Below are 22190 nucleotides of genomic sequence, written 5' to 3' on the forward strand. Positions count from 1 at the left end.
ATGCCCTAAATGTAAATTAAAGCACTTTTTTCAATCATGCTGATGCGGCTTCTTCCTCCACTTCCTCTTTCTGGAGGCGTCCCCATGTTCATATTTTAATCATAATGAGGGGATTATGAGAAGAAAAAGAATCATGGAAGAACCTTGTTGGAAAGAAATGCTCTACATTTATTGTAATTCCAATAATTACTATTATTATTGTAATAACTACTATATTCTGGGAAAATCTAATCAAACTGAATATGCTTATTTTTGTAATTTCATTTAGAAATCCCTTTTGTAGCGATTGTACTTGACTGGAATTATTGAAATGATCATTATTATTTAGTGATTCTCATCATATCTTATATGAGTCTGTATATGTGTTCGGGAAAGGTCCATGCCTCCATCAGAACGAAGAGACCGGCGAAGAAGAGCAGCGTGGCCCACTCCACACGGTGCAGGATGATCTCAAAGTCCTGGATGTCTGCCAGGACCAGCAGCCACAGGGCGCCCAGGATGGCGATCCAGCCTGAACATCGTCAGTTAGCACATTGATCACCAATAGACAATATCATCAGCCAAATTGATAATCATTAAACGTCATTCCTCGTTCAATCTTACGTCTAAATTCATATCCATAATCAATGAAAAATATCATTAAAAAAAATTATAAGAAAAAAAACAATCAACAAATAACATCAATGATCAGTAGACAAGACAACACTTTTTTCTGTTCATGTATAAACAGCTTAGGACCCCTAAGGACCCCTAGCTCACAGACTGACTGATCAGCAGTAAAAGGTAAACAAAGTTCACTATTCTGCTAACTCTAATTAGTACAATACTGGAAACCTTGTTTTTTGCAGAGTAATGTTGGATGGCATCAAGCTAAATTAAGCTGGCTGTGGAATAGCTTAAATAATATATTTGGATCCTACTTGAGTAATAGCCCCCGGAACTCGCAGAGAACGCAGAAGTATAAACATTTCACCAGAAGAGAAGAGAATGAGAGCTCTGTGCAGTTGAATGGGCGGTGGTGTTGGTATGCAATGATGTGGAGAAGATGTCATTAAACAGGTAAGTTTTGCTAATGTCTAGGCAAAGGGCCATCTAGGAAGACATTTCACACGTGATGGGAATGGTTAGAGGGAAAGGACGGGGATGAAGGTGGAGGACAACAAAGAGGAGGACAATAATGTCATTTTTTAGGAAAATATAGGTGCACGGCCTCATGAACAGACTGAAGCCCATGTTTTTAGTCTATACTTATACTGTGTTTGATAAATTGTACAGTTTTAGTAGGGTGTTTGTGCTGAAAAATGGGTTTGTCACTCTCAAACATACATGAAGAAGAGGTTATTGATTCTACCATCAACCCTTCTCAAATTAATCTGCCAATATGTGCTGGCCAAGCCCTTTGAGACTGTCAAGGATAGAGTGCACAATTATCCATGACGCAAACCAACGTTAACGGATGAAGAATTAAATAATTAATCATAATATTTTAACTTCATATTTAGGACATGAAATATAAAGGAACATTGACCAGAGGTTTGTACAATAGTTAATGGTTTCTCTACAGTGAATGGTTTCTCTACAGTGAATGGTTTCTCGATAGTGAATGTTTTTTCAGATAGTGAATGGTTTCTCGATAGTGAATAGTGCAAATGCAAGATGGTTTTCAGTAGTCGTTTTTACACTGCCAAATATATCCGTCTTATACCGGCATGGTCCGTGCATTTACACTGACGGAGGTTATTTACCGGCTTGATTTCGCACCCCAATTTACCCTCTCGAACCCTACACATATTGGGGGGTTCATTTTCATGTAAATGCGTTTAGATGGCATCGCAGATCCAGGGGCAGAACCTGGATAGAGTTGTTGGTGACGCAGCGACATCAACATGAGTAATTCTAATTGAAGAGACTGCGAAATCCGCGAGCTGCTGACCATCATTGGAGAGAAGGCGATGCAGTCGCATTTAACAAAGACGTTGAAAGATGGTGCGGTCTACGAGAAAGTAGCAGAGGAACATTCCTTACGAGGCTTCTGTCGGGATATAAACCAAGTGTTCAGCAAACTCAAGAATATGTTGGCGCTTTTTTTTTTCTTTTGCGCTTTTAAATAGTTAATCGCGTTTGTAGTCTACACTCAGATGTAGCCGACTCTGTATGTAGCCTAGTCTTGCATGCGAGTGGCTTGAAAAAAAAACATTCAGAGTATTCAAATTATTCTAAAGAGATCTACTCTCCGTGCGTAGCCCCGCCTACTCCAATGAACCAAGAAAGCCGGCTCCATGATGAAGGTGGAATATACCCCCTCGGTTTTACATAGGCAAGACAGCGAAACTGAAGTATGTTTTCCACATTGTGTAAAAGCAGAATCCCCAGCAGAGCCACCGGTGGTTCGCTTGGATTTTAAATGGACTTTAAACGCAAAACCAATCAGGCCGCATGACTGGGTCATGTGGTCAAATGAGCTTTCGTATCCAGCATTGCTTGCATTACCCGGTAATCGTATCTGTGGTCAGGGAAGCGAGGATCCTTTCCCTGCTGAAAACGTTATGGTTGAATGATGGATTTGATAGAAACAAATCATTCCTATGTAATGTAGAATGAAACCCCCAGCGAGTGTTGCCTTTATTACCGCTATTCGTTATCACAGCAAGTGGATTACAAGACATGCTACCCGCCGGCCTCCTCTGTCCTCCATCTAGAGTCCCACCCCAAATGTAATCAGGCTTGGCATCCCACAGGTCCTTCATTTAAAAGAAGGACACTTGTTGTCCGTCATTTAACACAACACTACTTGTCATGTCAGATTAATGGCGAAACAACCGACACCAACGCAACAAAGCCGCACGGCATCAACTTAGATTTGAAAAAGGTCGGAAGAGGGGAGAAAGAAGCTCCCTAGGTTTGGCTGTCCAGCGAGGAGCAGACAGCCTACTAGCGCTCCAATTATAAGGAGGCTGAGGCCATGGTGACAGCTCATTCATCATACACAACACAACACTGTTTTTCAGAATATCTTTGGCGAGCCGCCTCTGATTGCAATTCGTCCGCACCAAGTGGCGGAAGACACTGCCAAGGCTAAAAGATATTGAATGGTTCTGCCAAAAAAACATTGCGTATACATCTTCTAAGATTAAAGAAGGGTTAAGTGATTCAGAGCCACCAGGGGGCAGAAAGTCTGTAAACATACCAAATGGGTGCTTTGCTTGGACACCAAAATGATCTTGATTTCACAATGGTTGTTCTTGGAAGACGGCCATGCTTCAAATTCAGTTAAATTCTAACATACAGGCCTTATATAGAATTAGTAAGACACATTTTGACCAGGCTCAGATCTGTACCTGGTCTCTTATTGCTGGAGGATGATTACGTGATGGCATCTTGCCACAACAACTTGTGAAAAAAAGTTACATTATTTTCTTGGTCAAAAAGTGAAGGGTTACGAAAACGATTTGTACAAAAGTGAAGGGTTACGAAATATCTTAATCATGTTAACCAGGTGACTCAGAAGGGAAATTAAAAATGTTGCCTGGTTCCAAGGGCCCCACCGGCTGGGACAGACATAGATGTGCTATTGTAGGGATTTTGCATAATTATGTACAAAAACATGTACCTGGATCATTAAAAATCAAGACCATAATAAGAGCTAAACTAAACCGAATGAATGCATAATGGCGTCTCATTTCCTCAAAGTGATGTTGTGGCCGGTTATCAGGACTGATTGTTCCCTGCTTTCTGAGTACATTAATAATAAGCTCTATTTGAATAGAGAGAGATATCTCTCTCTCTCTCTCTCTCTCTCTCTCTCTCTCTCTCTCTCTCTCTCTCTCTCTCTCTCTCTCTCTCTCTCTCTCTGTCATGGGCATATGTGTGAATGTGTATATGTATGTGTGTGTGTGTGGGGGGCGGCTCCCAGCAGATTGTATTATTAACTGAACACGTCTGCTTTCTGGTCTTCAGCAGAGATCATTTGGTTAACTTCAGTGTTAATTGTGCTTACAGGCTAGATCCACACTGCAGAAAAGCAGCTGTCGACAGACACAATGACAATCAAGCCTGAGATGGAAAAGTCCGAAGGAAGAGATATAATCCTTATCTTTACATCCAAGATAAGGGATATACTGGTTTAAGAAGCTGACAACAGAGAACTGGCAGGATAGTATACACGTGGCTAGGGTGTTTGACTCGCAGCCAAAAAAAGCACTTAGTTAGATCCCCAATGTCCACCACCAACCTGTAAGCGTCTTAGAGTAAGATTACCCCTAACCCCTACCTGCTTTTTAATTGCATGTATGTGAATTATCTGTTCGGTGCTTTGGAGCATCTGCTAAAATACTTGATTCTGATTCTAATTATAAAATAGTGAATAACAAATAGGAAAACACTGTTCTTAAGCACCTGGTACACTGAGGGAGTATATTTGACATCTTTGTGGCTCTTACATCCTAAATGTTTCTATATCTAAAGCGAACAGAACCACAGCTTTGAGGATATCTGTAATGTATCTCCGGTCGTAATGAAACATATTTCATGGAGGAGGAGGAAACGACAAAAAGTAGGTAAGATAACGTACAGTAATGGGCTTCTATTCACCGTAGGAAAATATAAACCTTTAAGATGTAAGATTACTGGATCACTATTACCGCCTCAGGACAGTATATGGTATACTGGACACAGTATACCAGGTATTTATAAACAATATTGTAGTAATAAGTCACTGAGCTGGTGGCTTACAGCACCTCGGAGTTGACGACGAACAAGTCTACTAGATTTGACGTTTTCAGAAATGATTTCAGAAACAATAGTTACACCCGAGTTGGAAGATATTATTCGGGGACATGGATGGACGGGGTAAGGGTGGGGGGGGGGGGTGATGTGGGCTGGGTTTACCGAGGTCCAGGTGGATGCTGGGAACGAAGGAGTTGAGGAAGAACATGAAGATGACGACAGCGAGGACGGAGACACACTTGACCAGCAGAACTGTGTCGGTTATCCTGTGCTGTGGAGGGCAGAGAGAGTGGTGGGTGTAATTGTGGTTGCTGTTCTGGTCTTCATTAAGTTCATGTGTTATAGGGCTTATACATGGATACACAATGACCCCCTCCACTTTGTGTTGGCAGCAGTGTTATTTTTATCAACGTTTAGTAATTGATCATGAAATGATTGTCTGATTAAGTGATGAAATTAGGTCGTTATGGAGTGAAATTGTTGTGTTGCACACTAGAACTGCCACCGTGTTTGTAAATAATGACAGGATAGGGAAGGGCGACAGTCGAGGGAAGAGAGACAGAAGAGTGAAGAGAGTGTCGAGGGAAGAGAGACAGGAGAGAAAAGAGACAGTCAAGGGAAGAGTGACAGAAGAGTAAAGAGAGACAGACGCGTGAAGAGAGTCGAGAGAAGAGAGACAGGAGTGAAAAGAGACAGTCGAAGGAAGAGAGACAGGGGAGTGAACAAAGACAGGATAATAAAGAGAGACAGTCGAGGGAAGAGAGACAGTCGAGGGAAGGAAGACAGTCGAGGGGAGGAGAGACAGCCAAGTGAAGAGAGACAGGAGAGTGCAGAGATACAGTCCAAGGAAGAAACAGGAGAGTGAAGAGAGACAGTGTGGGGAAGAGAGACAGGATAGTGAATAGAGACAAGGGAGTGAAAAGAGGCAGGAGAGTGAACAAATACAGGATAGTAAAGAGTGACAGTCTGGGGAAGAGTGACATGATAATGAAGAGAGACAGTCTGGGGAAGAGAGACAGGACATTGTAGAGGGAAAAGGGGGTTGAAGAGAGACAGGAGAGTGAAGAGAGATAGTTGAGTGAAGAGGGAGAAGGGGTTTGAAGAGAGACAGGAGAGTTAGGAGAGACAGGAGAGTTTGTGCAATGAAAGAGGGAAGCATTTGACGATCAACGATACCAAACCTCTGTCCTTTTAACCAGAAGTATTGATCCTCCACCCTATATATACAGTGTAAATACACACACATTTGTATGGGCTTTTGTCCCCTCATGAAAAGGAGAGTGAAGAGACAGGCAGGAAAGTGGGTTGAAATAGAGAGAGGGAATGAGAGGTAGCATAGTGACGGCGGTTTGGAACAGAACCTTTTGCTCCCCTAGGAGTGGTGCCTTTGTGGTTAGCGCCTTAGCGCACCTCCTCTCACTCAGTTTACGTGTTGTTATTTGTACCTTTTTCTGCAGCTCCTTAATGTTCTGCTCCCAGTTCTTATCCTCCTGGGATATTTCTCTGCAAACGGAATAAAGAGTTTGGTAAATGTTTAATACATTGTAATTAAACATTAACTACATGTCATTAACTCAATGACTAATTGAGTCATAATTAATCAAAATTACACAATAACTACATACGTTTTGGCATGCAGCATATTTCCTATATCACCATATTTAATTATGTTAAATATATTGTGATATAGGTCAGGCATTGCTACACAAAGTAGTATATAAATATAAACTACAATACTTCTACTTCTTTGATTACAGAATTACTTACTCAATTCAGTACACTTAATTACTTTAAAGTGTCTGCTTTAAATGTTGCTTAACAATTCGATTTCAGTTAATATCAATGGCTTAACAGGTATTATTGTTGCTATATGCTGTTAAATGTTTCAAACCTTTAAATTATAAATCAACCCCAAAATCTCATTTTTATTTCAGTTGAAAGCTGTTCCTTCTGGGACTTAAAAGGTGTCTTTCTTTGTTTTTTTTATGTTGTTAAGGGAAGAAATTCTCTGTAAACTACAAGAAGTCTGCAATTTCCAGCTCAAAACACACTTCCAGAGTGGTCGTTTTCGGCACGTGCACTCTCACAATTTTCTCTCAAAATGTGTGCTTTGCCTCAGATCGCGTTTTCTGAACCTCCGGCGGCTCAGACGGGGGTGTTTCATACCTTCCTTACCCAAGGAACATGTCACTCAACACTAGCGTCTCTGTGAGTAGCCGCAGTGGTGTTCTGTTAAAGAACAGTTATCTGGTGTCTCTACCTCTGGAAGGTCTTCATCATGTTACGCAGCGCGCTCTCCAGGTTCAGGACCTTCTGCATCAGGAGACACTTGATGGCCGTCTCCTCGCGGCTCGCGGGGTTGATCCGCTGGGCCGTCTGCCGCCACACCAGGATCTCATGCTTCAGCTCTGCATGAACACAACACACACACACACACACACAAACACACACACACACACACACACACACACACACACACACACACACACACACGCACACACACACACACACACACACACACAATCATTAAGACATTGCCGCATACACACACGCACCAACAGACGCTCACCGACGGTGGTGGTGATGGTGTTGGTGATGGTGTTGGTGGTGGTTAGTTCCTGGTGATCTTGGTGGTGGTTAGTGACTGGTGGTGGTGGGGATGAAGTGGAGGTGATGGTGGTAGTGTTGGTGGTAGTTAGTTACTGGTGTTGGTGGTGGTGACGTGGGGGTGGTGAGGTGTATTATGGGTAATGGCTGCGGGTCCCTGCACCAGCTGGGGGATATATTAGCGTGTTTGCACTCAATAAGCTCTAAGCCCTCCCGCAGGGAAACTAATGGATGGAGGAGAGGGGGCTGTGGTGACCAGCTCTGGGTAGGAGCCCTCGCTACGCTCCTCCGGGAGGAAGTGCCAGCGGGGAACTCTTCCAGGACGACGGGTGTTGCCAGGTGACCCCAATAGCGGCTTGATTGGTGCAGGAGAAGAAAAACAAACAGTTCCTGATTAGTGAAATGGAGGGAAGGAAAATCGCTAATGGAGGAGAGCTACGGTTAGGCTTAGCTCTGACCGTTGGGAGGATCAGGAACGACCCAGAGGACACACGTCTCAGAGCTGACGCAAGACCATTATAGACCAGTAGAGTCAACATCAAACCAGAATAAACCAGGAGAGACCAGCAGTTAAGTCCAGTAGAGAGACCAACTGAGACTAACAGAGACCATTAGAGACCAACAGATACCAGTAGAGACCGAAAGAGACCTTGGGATACCAACGGAGACAACAGAGACCAGTAGAGGCCATCAGAGACCAGTAGAGACCATAAGGGACCAGTAGAGACCAACAGAAAACTGCCGCCACCAGTGTGTCTTCCTTCTCTTCCTCACCCTCATTTCTAGGCCTGAAGAGGAGAATTCTAATGTTCTACCCCTCTGGGTGCTCTGTGGGGAAGGGGGCCGTATAGATGTGTCTCGCCTTAAAGCGTCCATTAGAAATAACTCCATGTATTTCTACGTGATTAGTTTTCCCATTAAGGTTTATAACGCAGCAATCTTGTGTCCTGCACCGAACCTGAGCTCCGACACCAGGGAGATTAAAATGTTGAACGGCGTGCCGGACAGATGCATTATCGACAATAAACTGTGGCTCCCGGACATCTTGCACAAGCAGGGATTAACTAGGATGGTTATTATGGCTGTGGTTATTATTGTGGTTCCCTTCTGATAAGGCAGAGAGGAGACAGTAGCCTACGGCCATATATGTTAAACAGCCCCGTGCATTTGCTGCTACATGGGGGCTATCTCCGTTTTCTAATTGAGACGTTTAGCCGCTGTTGTTATCAAAAGCGACGTACGGGGAATGCTTTCAGACACATGGGCTGGCCTGGAGGCATCTTCCTCTGCAGGCAGACAGTGAGTGCTGGATTCAAACCCAGAACCTTTCAGCCGGGGGTCAGACAGCCGGACAGCTAAACACATCTGACAATCATTTACAAAATAGTAAGGAAACCCCCAAGTCCTTGAAGCAAAGTGTGAACTGTACACAAATGCCAGCCTCCCTCTACTAGCAACCTCAGTCCTCTCTTAACACAAAGAGTTGAGCGGATAGGCAGTTGGGGGAAGTTAGCTTTAGCACTTCACCTCACGAGACACCCCACACGGAGTGCCACAACACATAAGTGCCTGGCCGACCTTTGTACAGGGAGTGATCCAACCAGACGCAGGGCGTGTTGATGCTTTTAGCGCCACATGCTTCTCCACCATGCACATCCATCGTGACAATGCAATGCGGTCATAGTTAATTGCGCTTGTTTGTTTGTTTTATATATTGTCACTGTAACTATCGAGATAGGTGGGAAGGGACATCTTGCTCAATGATGCTTACAGGTTAGGCTGATGGGGGGAACTGATAGGGGGGATGGACCCTTCTGGCTGGGAATCAAACACACTAACCATGACACGATCATGGTCCCCTAGGAGCATTGTTTCGATTTAGGATAACTACAAACAAATACAATTATGAGGGGCCAGGCAGAGTTTTGATTGGTGCATTGGTTAGCGTTTCATTAATCACTGGATCAGTCTGAAGAAGCTCTTCAGACGTCTGAGAGATGGAATGCGGCCGGTCTGGGGAATTGGTCCCAGGCAGGGAACATCAGAGTAATAACATTATGGTTCTGATCTCACAGTCATCTGATAATGGGGGGCCCGCAGCCGTGTGTATGTGTATGTGTGTGTGTGTGTGTGTGTGTGTGCGCACTCTAGATAACACAAACACACAAACATTGAACAATGCGGGCAGATTCGCACGCACCATGCACACCCATTGTTTGCATAGTGCGTGCGTTTCTGCATGTGTGCAAAAGAATGTAGGAAAGTGCCTGTGTTAGCAGCCAGACGGATGTGTGGGGGCTGAATTCTATGCTATTCTAATAAAGTATGTAATGTTCCATACCATTCTATTAATCTTCTTATCAGAGGCCATCTGCATGTGGAGAAGGTTAGCCGACACTAAAAGGCTTCTAATGAAGGGTAAAAAGTTTCCAACAGAGCTGGTCTTAATGGTTCATTAATCACAACCACAATACATGTGCATGGAGGCTGAGCTCATCCAGTCCCTCTGTCAGTTCCGTTGTGTCCTTGAGACCTTGACAGCTAATCCCGTTCGGAGGTGCGTTCAGAGCCTGTCTAGGATACTGTGTACAGCGGTTCAGACGTACCAACGATCTCGCTGGACTCCTTGTTGTAGAGCTTCTTGTTCCAGTATAGCAGGCGAAGCATAGGGAAGGAGGTAGCAAGGACCAGGACGATCCCCAGGGACATGTATCCCGTGAAGCCCGCAAAGTCGATCCCCTGTGGGACACAGGGAAATCATTCACAGTTACCTCCACAGGAATTCATGATTATTATGGGAAATCTTCAGGCACAGGGACACATTAATAAAACATCAAAACGCAACGGAGCAAGGTGCCGTGTGTTTAACCGCAGATTAACATTCTTTTTTTTTAAACAACTGACAGAAATTTGACGCGGCACACTTTAAAAAAAAAGAACGCACAATATCGACTAACAGACTGTTGGAAATGATTTGTTGGCTCTTATCTTGTTGTTTTTGGCCAGGGGGACTTCATTGTTAACGGGGACCAGATGGTGAAAAGATGAAATAATTTTTTACATGATCAACAACATCCACCAGTTCATGTGCTGGAAAGCCATTTCATTTCTGGGTTAAAAAAAAAACAGAAAAAAGGATAGTGTAGTGGTAAGCGTATTCGACTCCCAGCAGAAAAGTATTGGGTTTGATGCCTCAATTTTCAAAGTCAACCTGTAGGCATCCTATAGAGCAAAATTCCCGATAACCCCTACCTGCTCTTTAATGACCTGTCTCTGTACTGCCAAACCCCTACCTGCCCCTTCATAATATACATCTCTTTTCTCTGTTAGTTGCTTTGGATTGAAGCGTCTGCTAAATGACCAAATTATACAGAAATTTAAACACCAATAGCTAACGCTACCTCATGTCCCATGACATGAAAATCTTTTCTAGGATTGTTCTCTTCATCCAAACGCCCTTCATGGTGAATATCAGGGGGATATAGTACAGAGGAGACGGTATGAGACAAGACAGAGCCGGTATGAGAGAGCCAGCAGAGTGATGTGATAATTGTGTCCTTTGGGAATGACATAAGTTTCCCAGAGAGGCGGGTTGCTCCTTTTCCCAGAACTTCATTGCACAGAAAAGATCTATTCATCATTGTCATCAGAGTGCCTCAAAGTGACCCGTGTGCCGTCTCAGCAAAACACAATGAAAGCCCCTGCACACTCGCACATGCATGTCCTTTTACCAAGTCGCCTCGGCACTCATTTTATAATGAATTTAGTAGTAAGTATTTTTGTATATATGTATGCCTGCAGGGGATTATCTGGCTTTTATTGTGAAACAACGGGACAGGTAGTATAAGTGGAGAACAGTGTCCTCTGCAGGACTAGTGTTGTATTGTTTGAAGCAATGTCAAAACTAACGACAGACGGGAGTGTAATTAAAAGCAATCGAAGCCTTCCATTTTATTGTATTTCTGAGATGGAAAGGGTCCGTGGGAAGTGGGAAGAGGCTGTTGCGTCTGGCTTTGGCATATTGCTCATCAAACCAGTCAAACATGATGACAATTTGAAAGATCAACATCTTATTTTTAGTTTCACAATTTATGTGTCCTTACTGAGAGAGCGAGAGACAGAGAGAGACAGAGAGAGAGAGAGAGAGAGAGAGAGAGAGAGACAGAGAGAGAGACAGAGAGAGAGTGAGAGCGAGAAAGAGCGAGACCGAGAGAAAGAGAGAGAGGGAGAGAGAGAGAGAGAGAGAGAGAAAGAGAGAGACCGAGAGAGAGAGAGAGAGGCAACAGAAAGAGAGGGAAAGAAAGAGGAGAAAGAGCAAGAGTGATAGAAGGACAGGAGGGAGGGAGAGAGAAAGAGCGAGAGAGAGAGACCGAGAGAGAGACCGAGAGAGATAGATGGATAGGTTGGAGAGAGAGAGAGGAGGGGCACACAATGCCCGTATGAAATGATAGAAGAAGACTTCAAAGAGCTGGTTGTGCTACTTGCTGTGTGCTACGAGCTAAACGCTACGTGCTTCTGAGTAACAAATCCCACACAAGGGTAGCCTGACAAGAGACAGAATTCCCTGAACACATACACAGCCGCCAGACACACACACACACACACAAAGACACATGCTCCTCTCACTATCCAGATTACCATGAGCATCCTGCAAACAAAACAGACACACACCCTCCTTATCAGGGGCCAGACATGAGTGCTTTCCAATATTCTCGCTGCTCAGTCACCTGGGAGACCCTGCCAAGACAACCTGGACAGTAGGGGGGTGTGTGTGTGTGTGTGTGTGTGTGTGTGTGTGTGTGTGTGTGTGTGTGTGTGTGTGTGTGTGTGTGTGTGTGTGTGTCCTCATATGGAGGGGGCGTGGTTGAGTCCGACCTACCGAGAGGCTAGAATGTCAGCCCCCCCCACCAGCGCCACCCACAGCTGCTTGGAGAATGTCAGAGTCTGCAACAGGAGGAGATCTCCTCCCAGACCCCTTCGTCCAGACCACTAGGCCAGCCCACAAGCCCCAGACCCCCATCTGGGTCCTGGTTAACCCTGACACGGTTGGGAGCTGTCATGGTAACAGTGGCTCTCATAGATTGAAGCTGTAACCTGTAAGGACATCCCAAAGTTATCACCATGTAAAGCTTTGCAGAGATGCAACCCATGTTTTCCTTCTGTAAGAAAGTGTTTGTGGCTTCAGGGAGCCGGCAGTGAAGAGAGCGAGAGAGAGAGGGGGGATTGCACATGCCGCATGGGGGAATCGAACCCAGGTCACTAGGAGACGTACCGCCTACCACACAGGGCGAGTGCACTAGCGGTCGGAGCCCGTTCAGCATGTAGGACTAGCATATCTGTATTTGAGCGGCAGCTCTCATGAGTCCAGATCCACTGTCTCTCGCCGCCGTGCACGACGCCGCCGTGGTGTTGCAGCGTGTCTGGTGGCGTTGCATCACGTCTCACTGACGTTACGTTTCGTTTCATCTCTCTCTCTCTCTCTCTCTCTCTCTCTCTCTCTCTCTCTCTCTCTCTCTCTCTCTACACAGATTCCCTTTATACCAACCCCTGGCGCGACCCACCCCAACCCTAGCTTGTTAGAAAGAACAGGTGGTGTCAGGGCGGTGCAGATCTTAGAGGTCTCAGAAGAGGCCGAGTACAGAGACACCGATCAGTGTCAGACCAGACTAAACGATCTAGAGTCTCAGGGCTCGGACTCACAAGTACGTCTCTAAACAAATTACTGAGCAATGGACTGAGGCTAATCTCAAAGGTTTTGTTATTAAAACTTGTTGGAAAACAATTAGAGACTTAAACGCTTTTGCGAAAAGTCGCAAATGCATATACGTCTGGAACCTCTCATTTACAATTCTTAAGGGGCATCAACGGCTGCAGACCAAAATGCCCTTTGCTGTGATTGGATATAAAAACAAACTATGAGAAAAACAGAGCTGAAAATCTGTCTGAGCGGGAGGGGGAGCCATACATCTGTCAGAGCAAATGAAATATGAGCGTGCAGATTAGTCTGGTTCCCAGGCTGAATCCAAGCCGGTGAGGAATGTAAGACGAGATTAATCAAAATCAAAGTCAATTAACCAAAGAAACCAAAGGAAACAAGAGTGTGCATTGAATCTGAGCTGCGGCCCTGTCCATGTCACAAAACAGGTGACCCCACAACACAAACGTCTGTATGATTTATGGTGATGGCGTCCCGGGTCCAGACGCCACGCCCCCACACCAGCGTGTAACCACGGACAGCGCCGTGCTAACGAAGATAGAGGAGAGCACGTAGCGACCAACAACAAGCCCAATGTGTACAGGGCAGACCGGGAGATGAACCACGCCAGGGTTTGTTCAGGGAAGGTCATACATGTTGTTAGCAACACAGGGAAAGGTAAACTGACCCCATCTCCTGCCTGCTACTTAACGACTCGTATCTGTATTAACTTGCTTTTGATCATAGCGTCTGCTAAATTACTTTTCTCAGAAAGGAAAACTGTTAAAAATGATCAAATACTCGGGTGACAAAAACGATAACCTGTGCCCACCCAGATTGGATTGTACTGCTCTCCCTAAAGACACCCTGAAGTTTGCAGTTCAGGATGGAATTTAACCTGTGATACCTTAATTGGGATGATTTTACAAAGTTGTCTAGAACCTCTAAAACACATCTTGAAAGAGACTTGCTTCGGTGTCAGCCAACTTAACCCATAGATTGACCCTCAGCAAAACCTGACAAATTAAACCAATTAAGATGTAAACAGACCTGAATCTGGTGTGTGCGTGAGTGCGCGTGTGTGTGTGTGTGTGTGTGTGTGTGTGTGTGTGTGTGTGTGTGTTTGTGTGTGTGTGTGAGTAAAATCAGAGGTCGTAATGATCCTATAAGGAACTCTCTGCTAATCCGTCTTCATGATCATGAGGAAAAGGTCAAGCGAGTCGCGCGCCCAGATGATTTAACACTACTTCCTACCTCATTAGGAAGAAGTTCTGGGAGGAGGGTTCTATTTGGTCCACTGATGCACTATTACACACAGACCCCAGGTCAGAATAATGATAATACCTCATTGGGTTTATATTGCGCTTTTAATTCCAATAAAGAGCTTAAGACAGTGTGTGTGTGTGTGTGTGTGCGTGTGTCTGTGTGTGTGCGTGTGTGTGTGTGTGTGCGTGTGTGTGTGTGTGTGTGTGTGTGTGCGCGTGTTTGCATGCATGTGTGTGTGCTTGCGTGCATGTGTGTGTGCGTGTGTGTGTGTGTGTGTGTGTGTGTGTGTGTGTGTGTGTGTGTGTGTGTGCATGTGCCTTCAAAGTTTGGCTGTGAGGTCTCCTCAGCCACCAATAACAAAACTGAATGTTAAAAACGAACTAGCACTAAAATGTTCGCTTCATATATCTATCTCATATAAATCTACCTTATCTATCTTTAGACAACACACAAGAAAGGTGGTGGGGGGCTTTCTAATCACAGATCATTCATTATTCATGCTGGCTGGATCGTTAATGGTTTGCATGTTTAATGGTTTACCCCAGAGATTCCAAACCCGGGATCGAAGGGGTACGGGAGCTGCTCCCGGGGGCTTCTTGTTGTTAAAGATCTAGAGTTTACATTGTTATATCTACTAAACCAAAAATGCAATATAGAAATTTATTGAATTTGGTTAAGCTTATGTGTGCTGACTGTTACCGATCTGTAAAGTTGGATGACAGAAATAGCAAAGTACACCTCAGCATCTTCCCTTTCTTGACGTCTCCCGGCAGACCGCTACAATATGACTAGATGGTAGATAATAGTATAATAAGGTTTCTCTAGAAAGGCAGAAATATGAATAATGGTTATGGCTTGATAATAAAAGATGGTTTAATATTAGTAGCAGAGGAAAACACGTGGTTTGGTGTGGATGAAGGGGTACTGATGGAGCAGTAGGTTTGGCAGGTGTCACTCCACCTGGATCTTGGAGTGAGTCTCAATTATGTTGTTTTGGTGCTCACCTCCTTGCGCAGCGCCTGATTGGAGACGATGATGACGTTGGGGGGGTCTCCCACAGCTGTGGCTGCCCCTCCGATGTTGGTGAAGATGACTTCTGCAATCAGGACATGTCTTGGATCCAGGTTCAGCACCTCGCACAACCTGGCGGATAGAAAAATATATATATAAAAAGTCAGGAAAGAGACTCTTCAGCTCTGATTACATGGCAGCGAGGAGCAGGGAAATAAATACAGAAGTACAGTTTGAAGCCGACCCCGAAAGCCTTTCTCTAATTAGCATCGCCGTGTTCGGCAAAAGCATTGCCGTATAAATTGTGTGGCTCATGGCCCTGGTCAAATCAACTTCTCGAGTCTGACCTAGATTCACTTTTTGCTCATTCCCTGGATGCATGGCCTTTCCCGAGATCCTTTGCTTATTAACAATACAAAACCCCCTAACTTAACTCTCTCACACTAACTTGAGCACCTAACCGTCATAACACCTAACCTCAATCATCATAATACCTTATCTCAACCATCATCATAACACCTTATCTCAAGCATCATAACACTTTATATTAATCATCATGTGCATTTATAGCAGAAATGTTTTTTTTTATCTTGGATTATTATTAACCCAAGACAGGAAATAAGGAAAATTTGTTTCACATTATTCTAACCTGCTGCTGCTAACCAGTCAATTTATCCCAAATTGAATGCTGATAGAATATGATACATTGCATGTTCTAGAATGCTCTAGCGTTCTATAGTGCCTCATGGCATTTTCTAGAATTTTCTAGCCTTCTATAGTGTCTCATGGCATGTTCTAGAATGTTCTAGCCTTCTTTAGTGTCTCATGGCATGTTCTAGAATGTTCTAGCCTTCCAATAGTGTCTCATGGCATGTTCTAGAATGTTCTGGCCTTCCATAGTGTCTCATGGAATGTTCTAGAATGTTCTAGTGTTCTATAGTCTCCAATAGCATGTTCTAGAATGTTCTAGCGTTTTATAGTGTCTCATGGCATGTTCTAGAATGTTCTGGCCTTCCATAGTGTCTCATGGAATATTCTAGAATGTTCTAGTGTTCTATAGTCTCCAATAGCATGTTCTAGAATGTTCTAGCGTTTTATAGTGTCTCATGCCATGTTCTAGAATGTTCTAGTGTTCCATAGTGTCTCATGGCATGGTTGCCATCTTCTCTTGTTTTCCGGAGTTCTCTCAATGCATTCTTGGCATTTTCAAGCACCTTCTCACTAATTTTAGCATATGTTCCCTCTGTGTTCTCTGTCACTACCTGATGGTGACGGGCGTGAACAGCATCATGGTGGTGACGTTGTCCAGGAAGGCAGAGAGGATGGCCGCAATGAGGCAGAGGATCATGATCATGGGCCACACTCTTCCTCGGGACAGCTGGTAGGCCTGCCGAGACGGACAGGACGGAGCAGTACTGTGTTAAAACTCATGGCGGTCAGATGTAACAGTTGTAAAGAGAGGGCGCAAACCGCTGTTAGGCCTGCGTTGCCTCCCTCTCTGCTCCCTCCCTCGGCAATTGAGTAGTGGCAAGGCAATGCAGGTAATTGCTCTGCTTGGTCCGAAATGAGCCCGGGAGCAGACTCAGATCTAAATTGATTGTACAGAGTCAGATAGCCGACGGATGGCTGGGGAATCATGCTATGCTACTATCTGAGGGTTGTAAATTGGCAACAGATTACACTAAAATAAGGGTCCTTAAAATCGTATTTCGAGCACCTTTAATTTATTCACTGCGCTTGAACCCTCAAGAACTCACGGGCCGTCGTCTGTTCAGCCCAGCAGCCCAGCAACCCACCACCACAGTATTGTGATTGCATTTTCATTGAGTGGCCCAACTTTAGCAGAGGCTTTCATGCAAACCGACTTACAAATAAGGCTGGGAACAAATCAAAGCACCACGATCAATATTGGAGCAAAGTCAAATAAAGTTCAAGTGCTGCACATGCAAGTTTCTAAAATCCAAACAACTGGAAAAGAGTAGTGCAGAGTAGCTCTAGCAATCCCAGGTTTGTAGTCAAGTGCCTAAAACCAAGGTAATAGACATTCTAAATTCAACACGCATGATTACATCAGGCCCAGACAGGCAGGACGTCCTGATCAATGGGAGAACTGCAGAGGCCCCCCCAACGCCCAATCCGATCACAATCACTGCTGCACTTTGTCCCGCCCTAACATCATGGTTTACAGGCAAATCTGTGATGTCACATGTCAGAACCAATAGGCTCTGATGGCTACTCCGCAGCGCCTCAAAACCTAGGATGGGTGGAAAAGGTGTTTAGGTAAATTTTAGGAGTTTGCTCCGACATATTTTTAAGACAGTTCCTGTCACAAAAATGCTGAAAAAACACATACCGTTAATGTGTGTGTTTCTATTTGTCTATGGTATTGTATACTTATGCCTCTAATGGTCTTAAATAAATGGTTTGTTTATACCATGGGGGGCTTTTTTCAACTAGTTGTATTCTCTTCTATTCTAAATTGCAAAAATCCAATTTTTACTGTGTAAACAGCTCAGAAAGCACATATTTGCCTATGTGTGCCAAAGTGATATTCCCCTGGACCCAAATCTTCAGGAAGCTATGAGACAAGTGCCCCACAATATACAAACATAATTTCCATTGTGGAATGGGATTTTAATGAATGCGAGCATTTGCTAGCAATCAAGATTGAGGCCAACCTTTCTGTGCCAAAAATGCTTGGTGGAGGTTGAGGTTGATGGAGGAGGTGAATTCTTGAGTGAACTCCAACTGAACTCACCTTCATCGCACAGTAGTCAAAAAAGCCTGTGTCTGAAAAAATGGCCACCAATATCATCTGTGAAAAGGAAAGGGTATTGAGTTAAATTCTGCATCCGTCGTCACTCTAACCCTACGAATAACAAAATAATGTTGAGTTTTTAACAAAGGTTTCAATGCTGTCTCGTTCAGTATGGACACCCGGGAAACTATCTCAGGACGAGATGGGAAAGAGAGAAAGCTTTTAACAGATCACAACAAGACATTGGACAGACAGAGGGTTTTTGAACAGATAAGAACGAGAGCAGGGACGGAGAGAGAGAAGGGACAGACCGAGAGCTTTTAACAGATAAGAACGATCCGCCAGCCAACCTGCAAATGAGTCACACATAATTGTCTTTTAATGATGTTGTGCAATGCGTGTGTGTGTGTGTACGCGTGTGTGTGCGTGTGTCTGGGAGTGTGTCGGTGGGCAATTGTGTTTGTGCATCTCAGTGTGTGTGCGGTGTGTATATGTGTACCTGGGTGTGCGTCTGTCTCTGTGATTGTGTACGTGTGTGCGCAAACCACCGTAGTGCGAACACAACACACTATGATGAACTCAAGCTAAACCTTGTGTTTCCGGGAAACTGTTTCTCTGAGCTACTTTGCGGGACATACTCATCTATTTCAGAGCGGACTTGATAGTGTATGTTAAGTGCTCCGCTTCCTGTTTCCATGGAGACCAGCTTCGAAATCATGAAAAGGTCACTGGGGCCGGTCGCCATGAAAACAGAAGAGTGAGGGAGACGGTTGCTAAGGACCTGACAGACACTCGCTCAGAACTCTAGGGTACATCCCTCTATTCATGCTAAACAGTAATAACACTCAATAATATGATATAATCTAGATTTGAATGTGGAGTGACTGTGGTTGATGACTGGTTTGAGCCATCACTGAGGCCTGGTTTTACCTGGCCCGATTGAGGCTGATTAGACCCTGGGGCAGGCTGAGGCTGCACACCTGGGGTGCATTTGAATAATCAAGGCACACAGCATAAAACCACCCTCACCACACATACTCTGGGGGAGTTCCAGCATTTACCACCTGCTTCTACGCTCTGGCGGTAACATCTTGCCCCGGTGTCCCATGTGTATGCAGAGCCCAGCAAAGCCACTAAGGGGCTGTATGGCAGGGTCAACCTCTACAATAATGTAATGAAACTTAGTAAGGCGTAAGTTATAACCGTTAATGACAATAAAGAACATACTTTTATTTAACGTTAAAAATAATTTGCTTTATATGAGATAAATAGTTTGCAGGAGATACATAAATATTAAGGAGATGGTTTAAGTAGATACATTGATTATTGAAATAACATTTTATTTTGAGCAGTTTATATGCAATTTATGGTTGGCCTAGATACATCAGTATATGAATAGTTGCATTGCATTTAACTAGTGCTAACTGTCTTGTTAAACACACACTGTCGTAATTAGATGTTTAGTAGATATATCGTTTTAGTTTATCAGTGAAAAGCTTTTCTCTCATTCTTCTCACCATTCCAAAGAGCAGGGCGAGAGTTTCGTAGTCGATCCACTCCACCACTGTCACCAAGCTGGGCCGCTACAAAGACACCACACACACACACACACACACACACACACACACACACACACTTTACTTTTATTACGTAAGCTAGTTACCCTACACATATGATGTGCCAAAAAAGAAAAAAACAACAATTTAAAGTGTAAATCCCAAAGATCTTCAAAGATTTACATTTAAATTAATATAGTTAGAACCCACCTATTGCCCAAAGAGGTCAAATCATTCATATTGAGCATATGGTGAAAGCCCTTGCATTTGCACTGTTATGAATGTTAATAACTGGGTGCCGGTGGCCCCTTTCCCGCCATGCATTCAAACCACAAGCATCACAGTTAGTGACGTGTTTTCATCAGCCAGCAGTGCTTCTTTCACCAGAGGGGGCCTGGCAGAGCTACCTTAACAGGCTCTCTCTTCAAATCACTTGTATGTGTGTGTAGTGGCGTAATGCTTTATAAAATAAAAATAGCCATACCATAATATAACACTAAAAGCTATTAACTATCTACCACACATAATGTAAAAGTAAGAGTTATAAGCTAGCTACTAGACCATAATATAACAGTGATATCATAATACATCAGTCGTAGCTATTAGCTAGCTACGATAGCACAATGTAACTGTAATAGCTAATAGCTCATCTAACAGTGTATAGCATACATCTCCAATGATAGCCAGGGCAGCTAACGCCGCCAGGGAGCCCAGCATGGAGGCCAGAGTGCGATGGACGACCTGAAAATCAAACAAAAACACATTGCACAAGAGCAAGAGCGACACAGAAAAACAACTTAATCTGAGGATTATTACTCTCTCAGACATACACTCACACACGCAAACACACCCACACAAAACGCATATCATAACGCAAACACACACACACACAGACATACAAAGTGCATATCTAGATATGCTTGCACACGCATACACTCACACAAAGTGTATATCTAGGTACGTATGAACACGCTTACGCACACCACACAGAGTGGATATCTAGACACACACACAGTGGGCAAAGATGCATATTTAATCTTTGCCCAGGGGTTAATGAGGGCGACCCAGGGTGCACGCGGAGTGCACACTGATGAGCACAAGGAGCTAGTGGAACGTTTCAGGGTGATGTGCTGCCTTGTGTATTCAGACTTGTGTGTTCTTTCAGAGCTTTTGAGGACATTTTTCCAAGACCATATAGAAGCCGAGAGCTGCCTGTTACCGTCAACGCCACAATTTATACCATAGTTAACTCACCAAAGTATCTGCTCACGTAATCACCGGTTATTAGAAGACGAAGGTAGGTTGAGAAGAGGAGAACAGGTGCATGGGGGGCTGGCTGATGTGTGGTTACAGAACCGACCACAGTATGTGCTCTAAGAGCAGTAATTAAACGGGTAAATGGGTTAAACGCCATGAGAACTCTATTCCTTGGATGTCCTAATTGCCCTGCCCAGTCTGTTATAAAACTGTACTGTCAATTGCGCCATTCAGAGAAACAGAAAAAGAGTGTACAACAAAATTAAATTATTTTTTTATAAAAATTCTCTTCACATTTACATAAAGAGCTTAGAGCTTTGTCAGATTTACCCCCAAAGGGCCTCATTGCGTTTATTCTATTGCGAGCAGAGCAGTAACGTGTCGTAGTTAACCTGACAGCTTCAGATGGCACACAAATTAATTTCTCGTTTAGAACCTAAATTTTAGAGCCTAAATTGTTTTTAAGGAGCCAATCTTGAGGTAATTGGTCAGAGAGAACGAAGCCACATTGACCTCTTTGGTTTTTCACTAGAAGTAGAAAGTCATTTCCTCGGATTATTAATTCATTTAGACTGCATATGTGCACATGCCTCTCTGTGTGTGTTTGTATGTGTGTATGAGTGAGTGTGTGTGTGAGTGAGACTGTGAGTGACTGAGTGTGCAAATCTGAGTGTGCGTTTGTGTGTGTGTATTAGTGTGTGTGTGTGTGTGTGTGTGTGTGGTTGTGGTTGTGTGTGTGTGGTTGTAGTTGTGTGTGTGTGTGTGTGTGTGTGGTTGTGGTTGTGTGTGTGTGTGTGTGTGTGGTTGTGTGTGTGTATGTGTGTGTGAGTGAGCGAGTGAGTGATTGAGTGTGTTTATGTGAGTGAGTGCATGTGCGCGCGTGTACATGCATGCGTGTGTATGTGAACACCCCCCACCTCAAAGATGATGAGGATGTAGACCCCGGTGAGGATGAAGGCCGCGATGGCGACCTGCGTCTCCACGTTGACGTAGAGCGCCTGGTGGGTCAGGGAGAGGGGCACCACCGCGCTGTCCTGGAGGAAAGCCTGCACACTCACCACCACCGGCCCGCTGCAGCCCCAGGGGGAGGGTAGGGGAGACAGAGGGGGGACGGGGGAGTCAGGCCCACTCACTGCCTTCTACCTTCTGCTCCAGTGTCTCCGCTCTGTTAAATCTGAATTCAATCTGAATGGATTTTTCTCACTTCATCTTGACTCCTCATCTCAATGTAACGTCATCTCAATATTAGTTTTTTGGGCGCTTTACATTTTATTCTATCTTAATTCCAAATTAGATTTGAACTAAACTTAAATTA

The 22190-nt window shown here is 44.2% G+C and overlaps 1 protein-coding gene across 1 annotated transcript in view; it reads right to left on the reverse strand.

Annotated features, from left to right (window-relative positions):
- Nucleotides 1-22190, reverse strand: part of oca2 (oculocutaneous albinism II) — a gene marked incomplete at both ends in the record, with an annotated part of 41601 nt that overhangs the window by 13751 nt on the left and 5660 nt on the right. Inside the window, 11 exons of the mRNA XM_079740380.1 lie at nucleotides 384-511; nucleotides 4888-4996; nucleotides 6171-6228; nucleotides 6986-7133; nucleotides 9939-10071; nucleotides 15298-15436; nucleotides 16567-16691; nucleotides 18063-18119; nucleotides 19580-19645; nucleotides 20288-20359; nucleotides 21793-21946. Of these exons, the coding sequence (XP_079596506.1) occupies nucleotides 384-511; nucleotides 4888-4996; nucleotides 6171-6228; nucleotides 6986-7133; nucleotides 9939-10071; nucleotides 15298-15436; nucleotides 16567-16691; nucleotides 18063-18119; nucleotides 19580-19645; nucleotides 20288-20359; nucleotides 21793-21946 (1189 nt within the window). The remainder of the gene's footprint in view (nucleotides 1-383; nucleotides 512-4887; nucleotides 4997-6170; nucleotides 6229-6985; nucleotides 7134-9938; nucleotides 10072-15297; nucleotides 15437-16566; nucleotides 16692-18062; nucleotides 18120-19579; nucleotides 19646-20287; nucleotides 20360-21792; nucleotides 21947-22190) is intronic.

Source organism: Pollachius pollachius (genome assembly GCF_949987615.1).
Source record: "Pollachius pollachius genome assembly, chromosome: 7".
NCBI classification, from domain to species: Eukaryota; Metazoa; Chordata; class Actinopteri; order Gadiformes; family Gadidae; genus Pollachius; species Pollachius pollachius.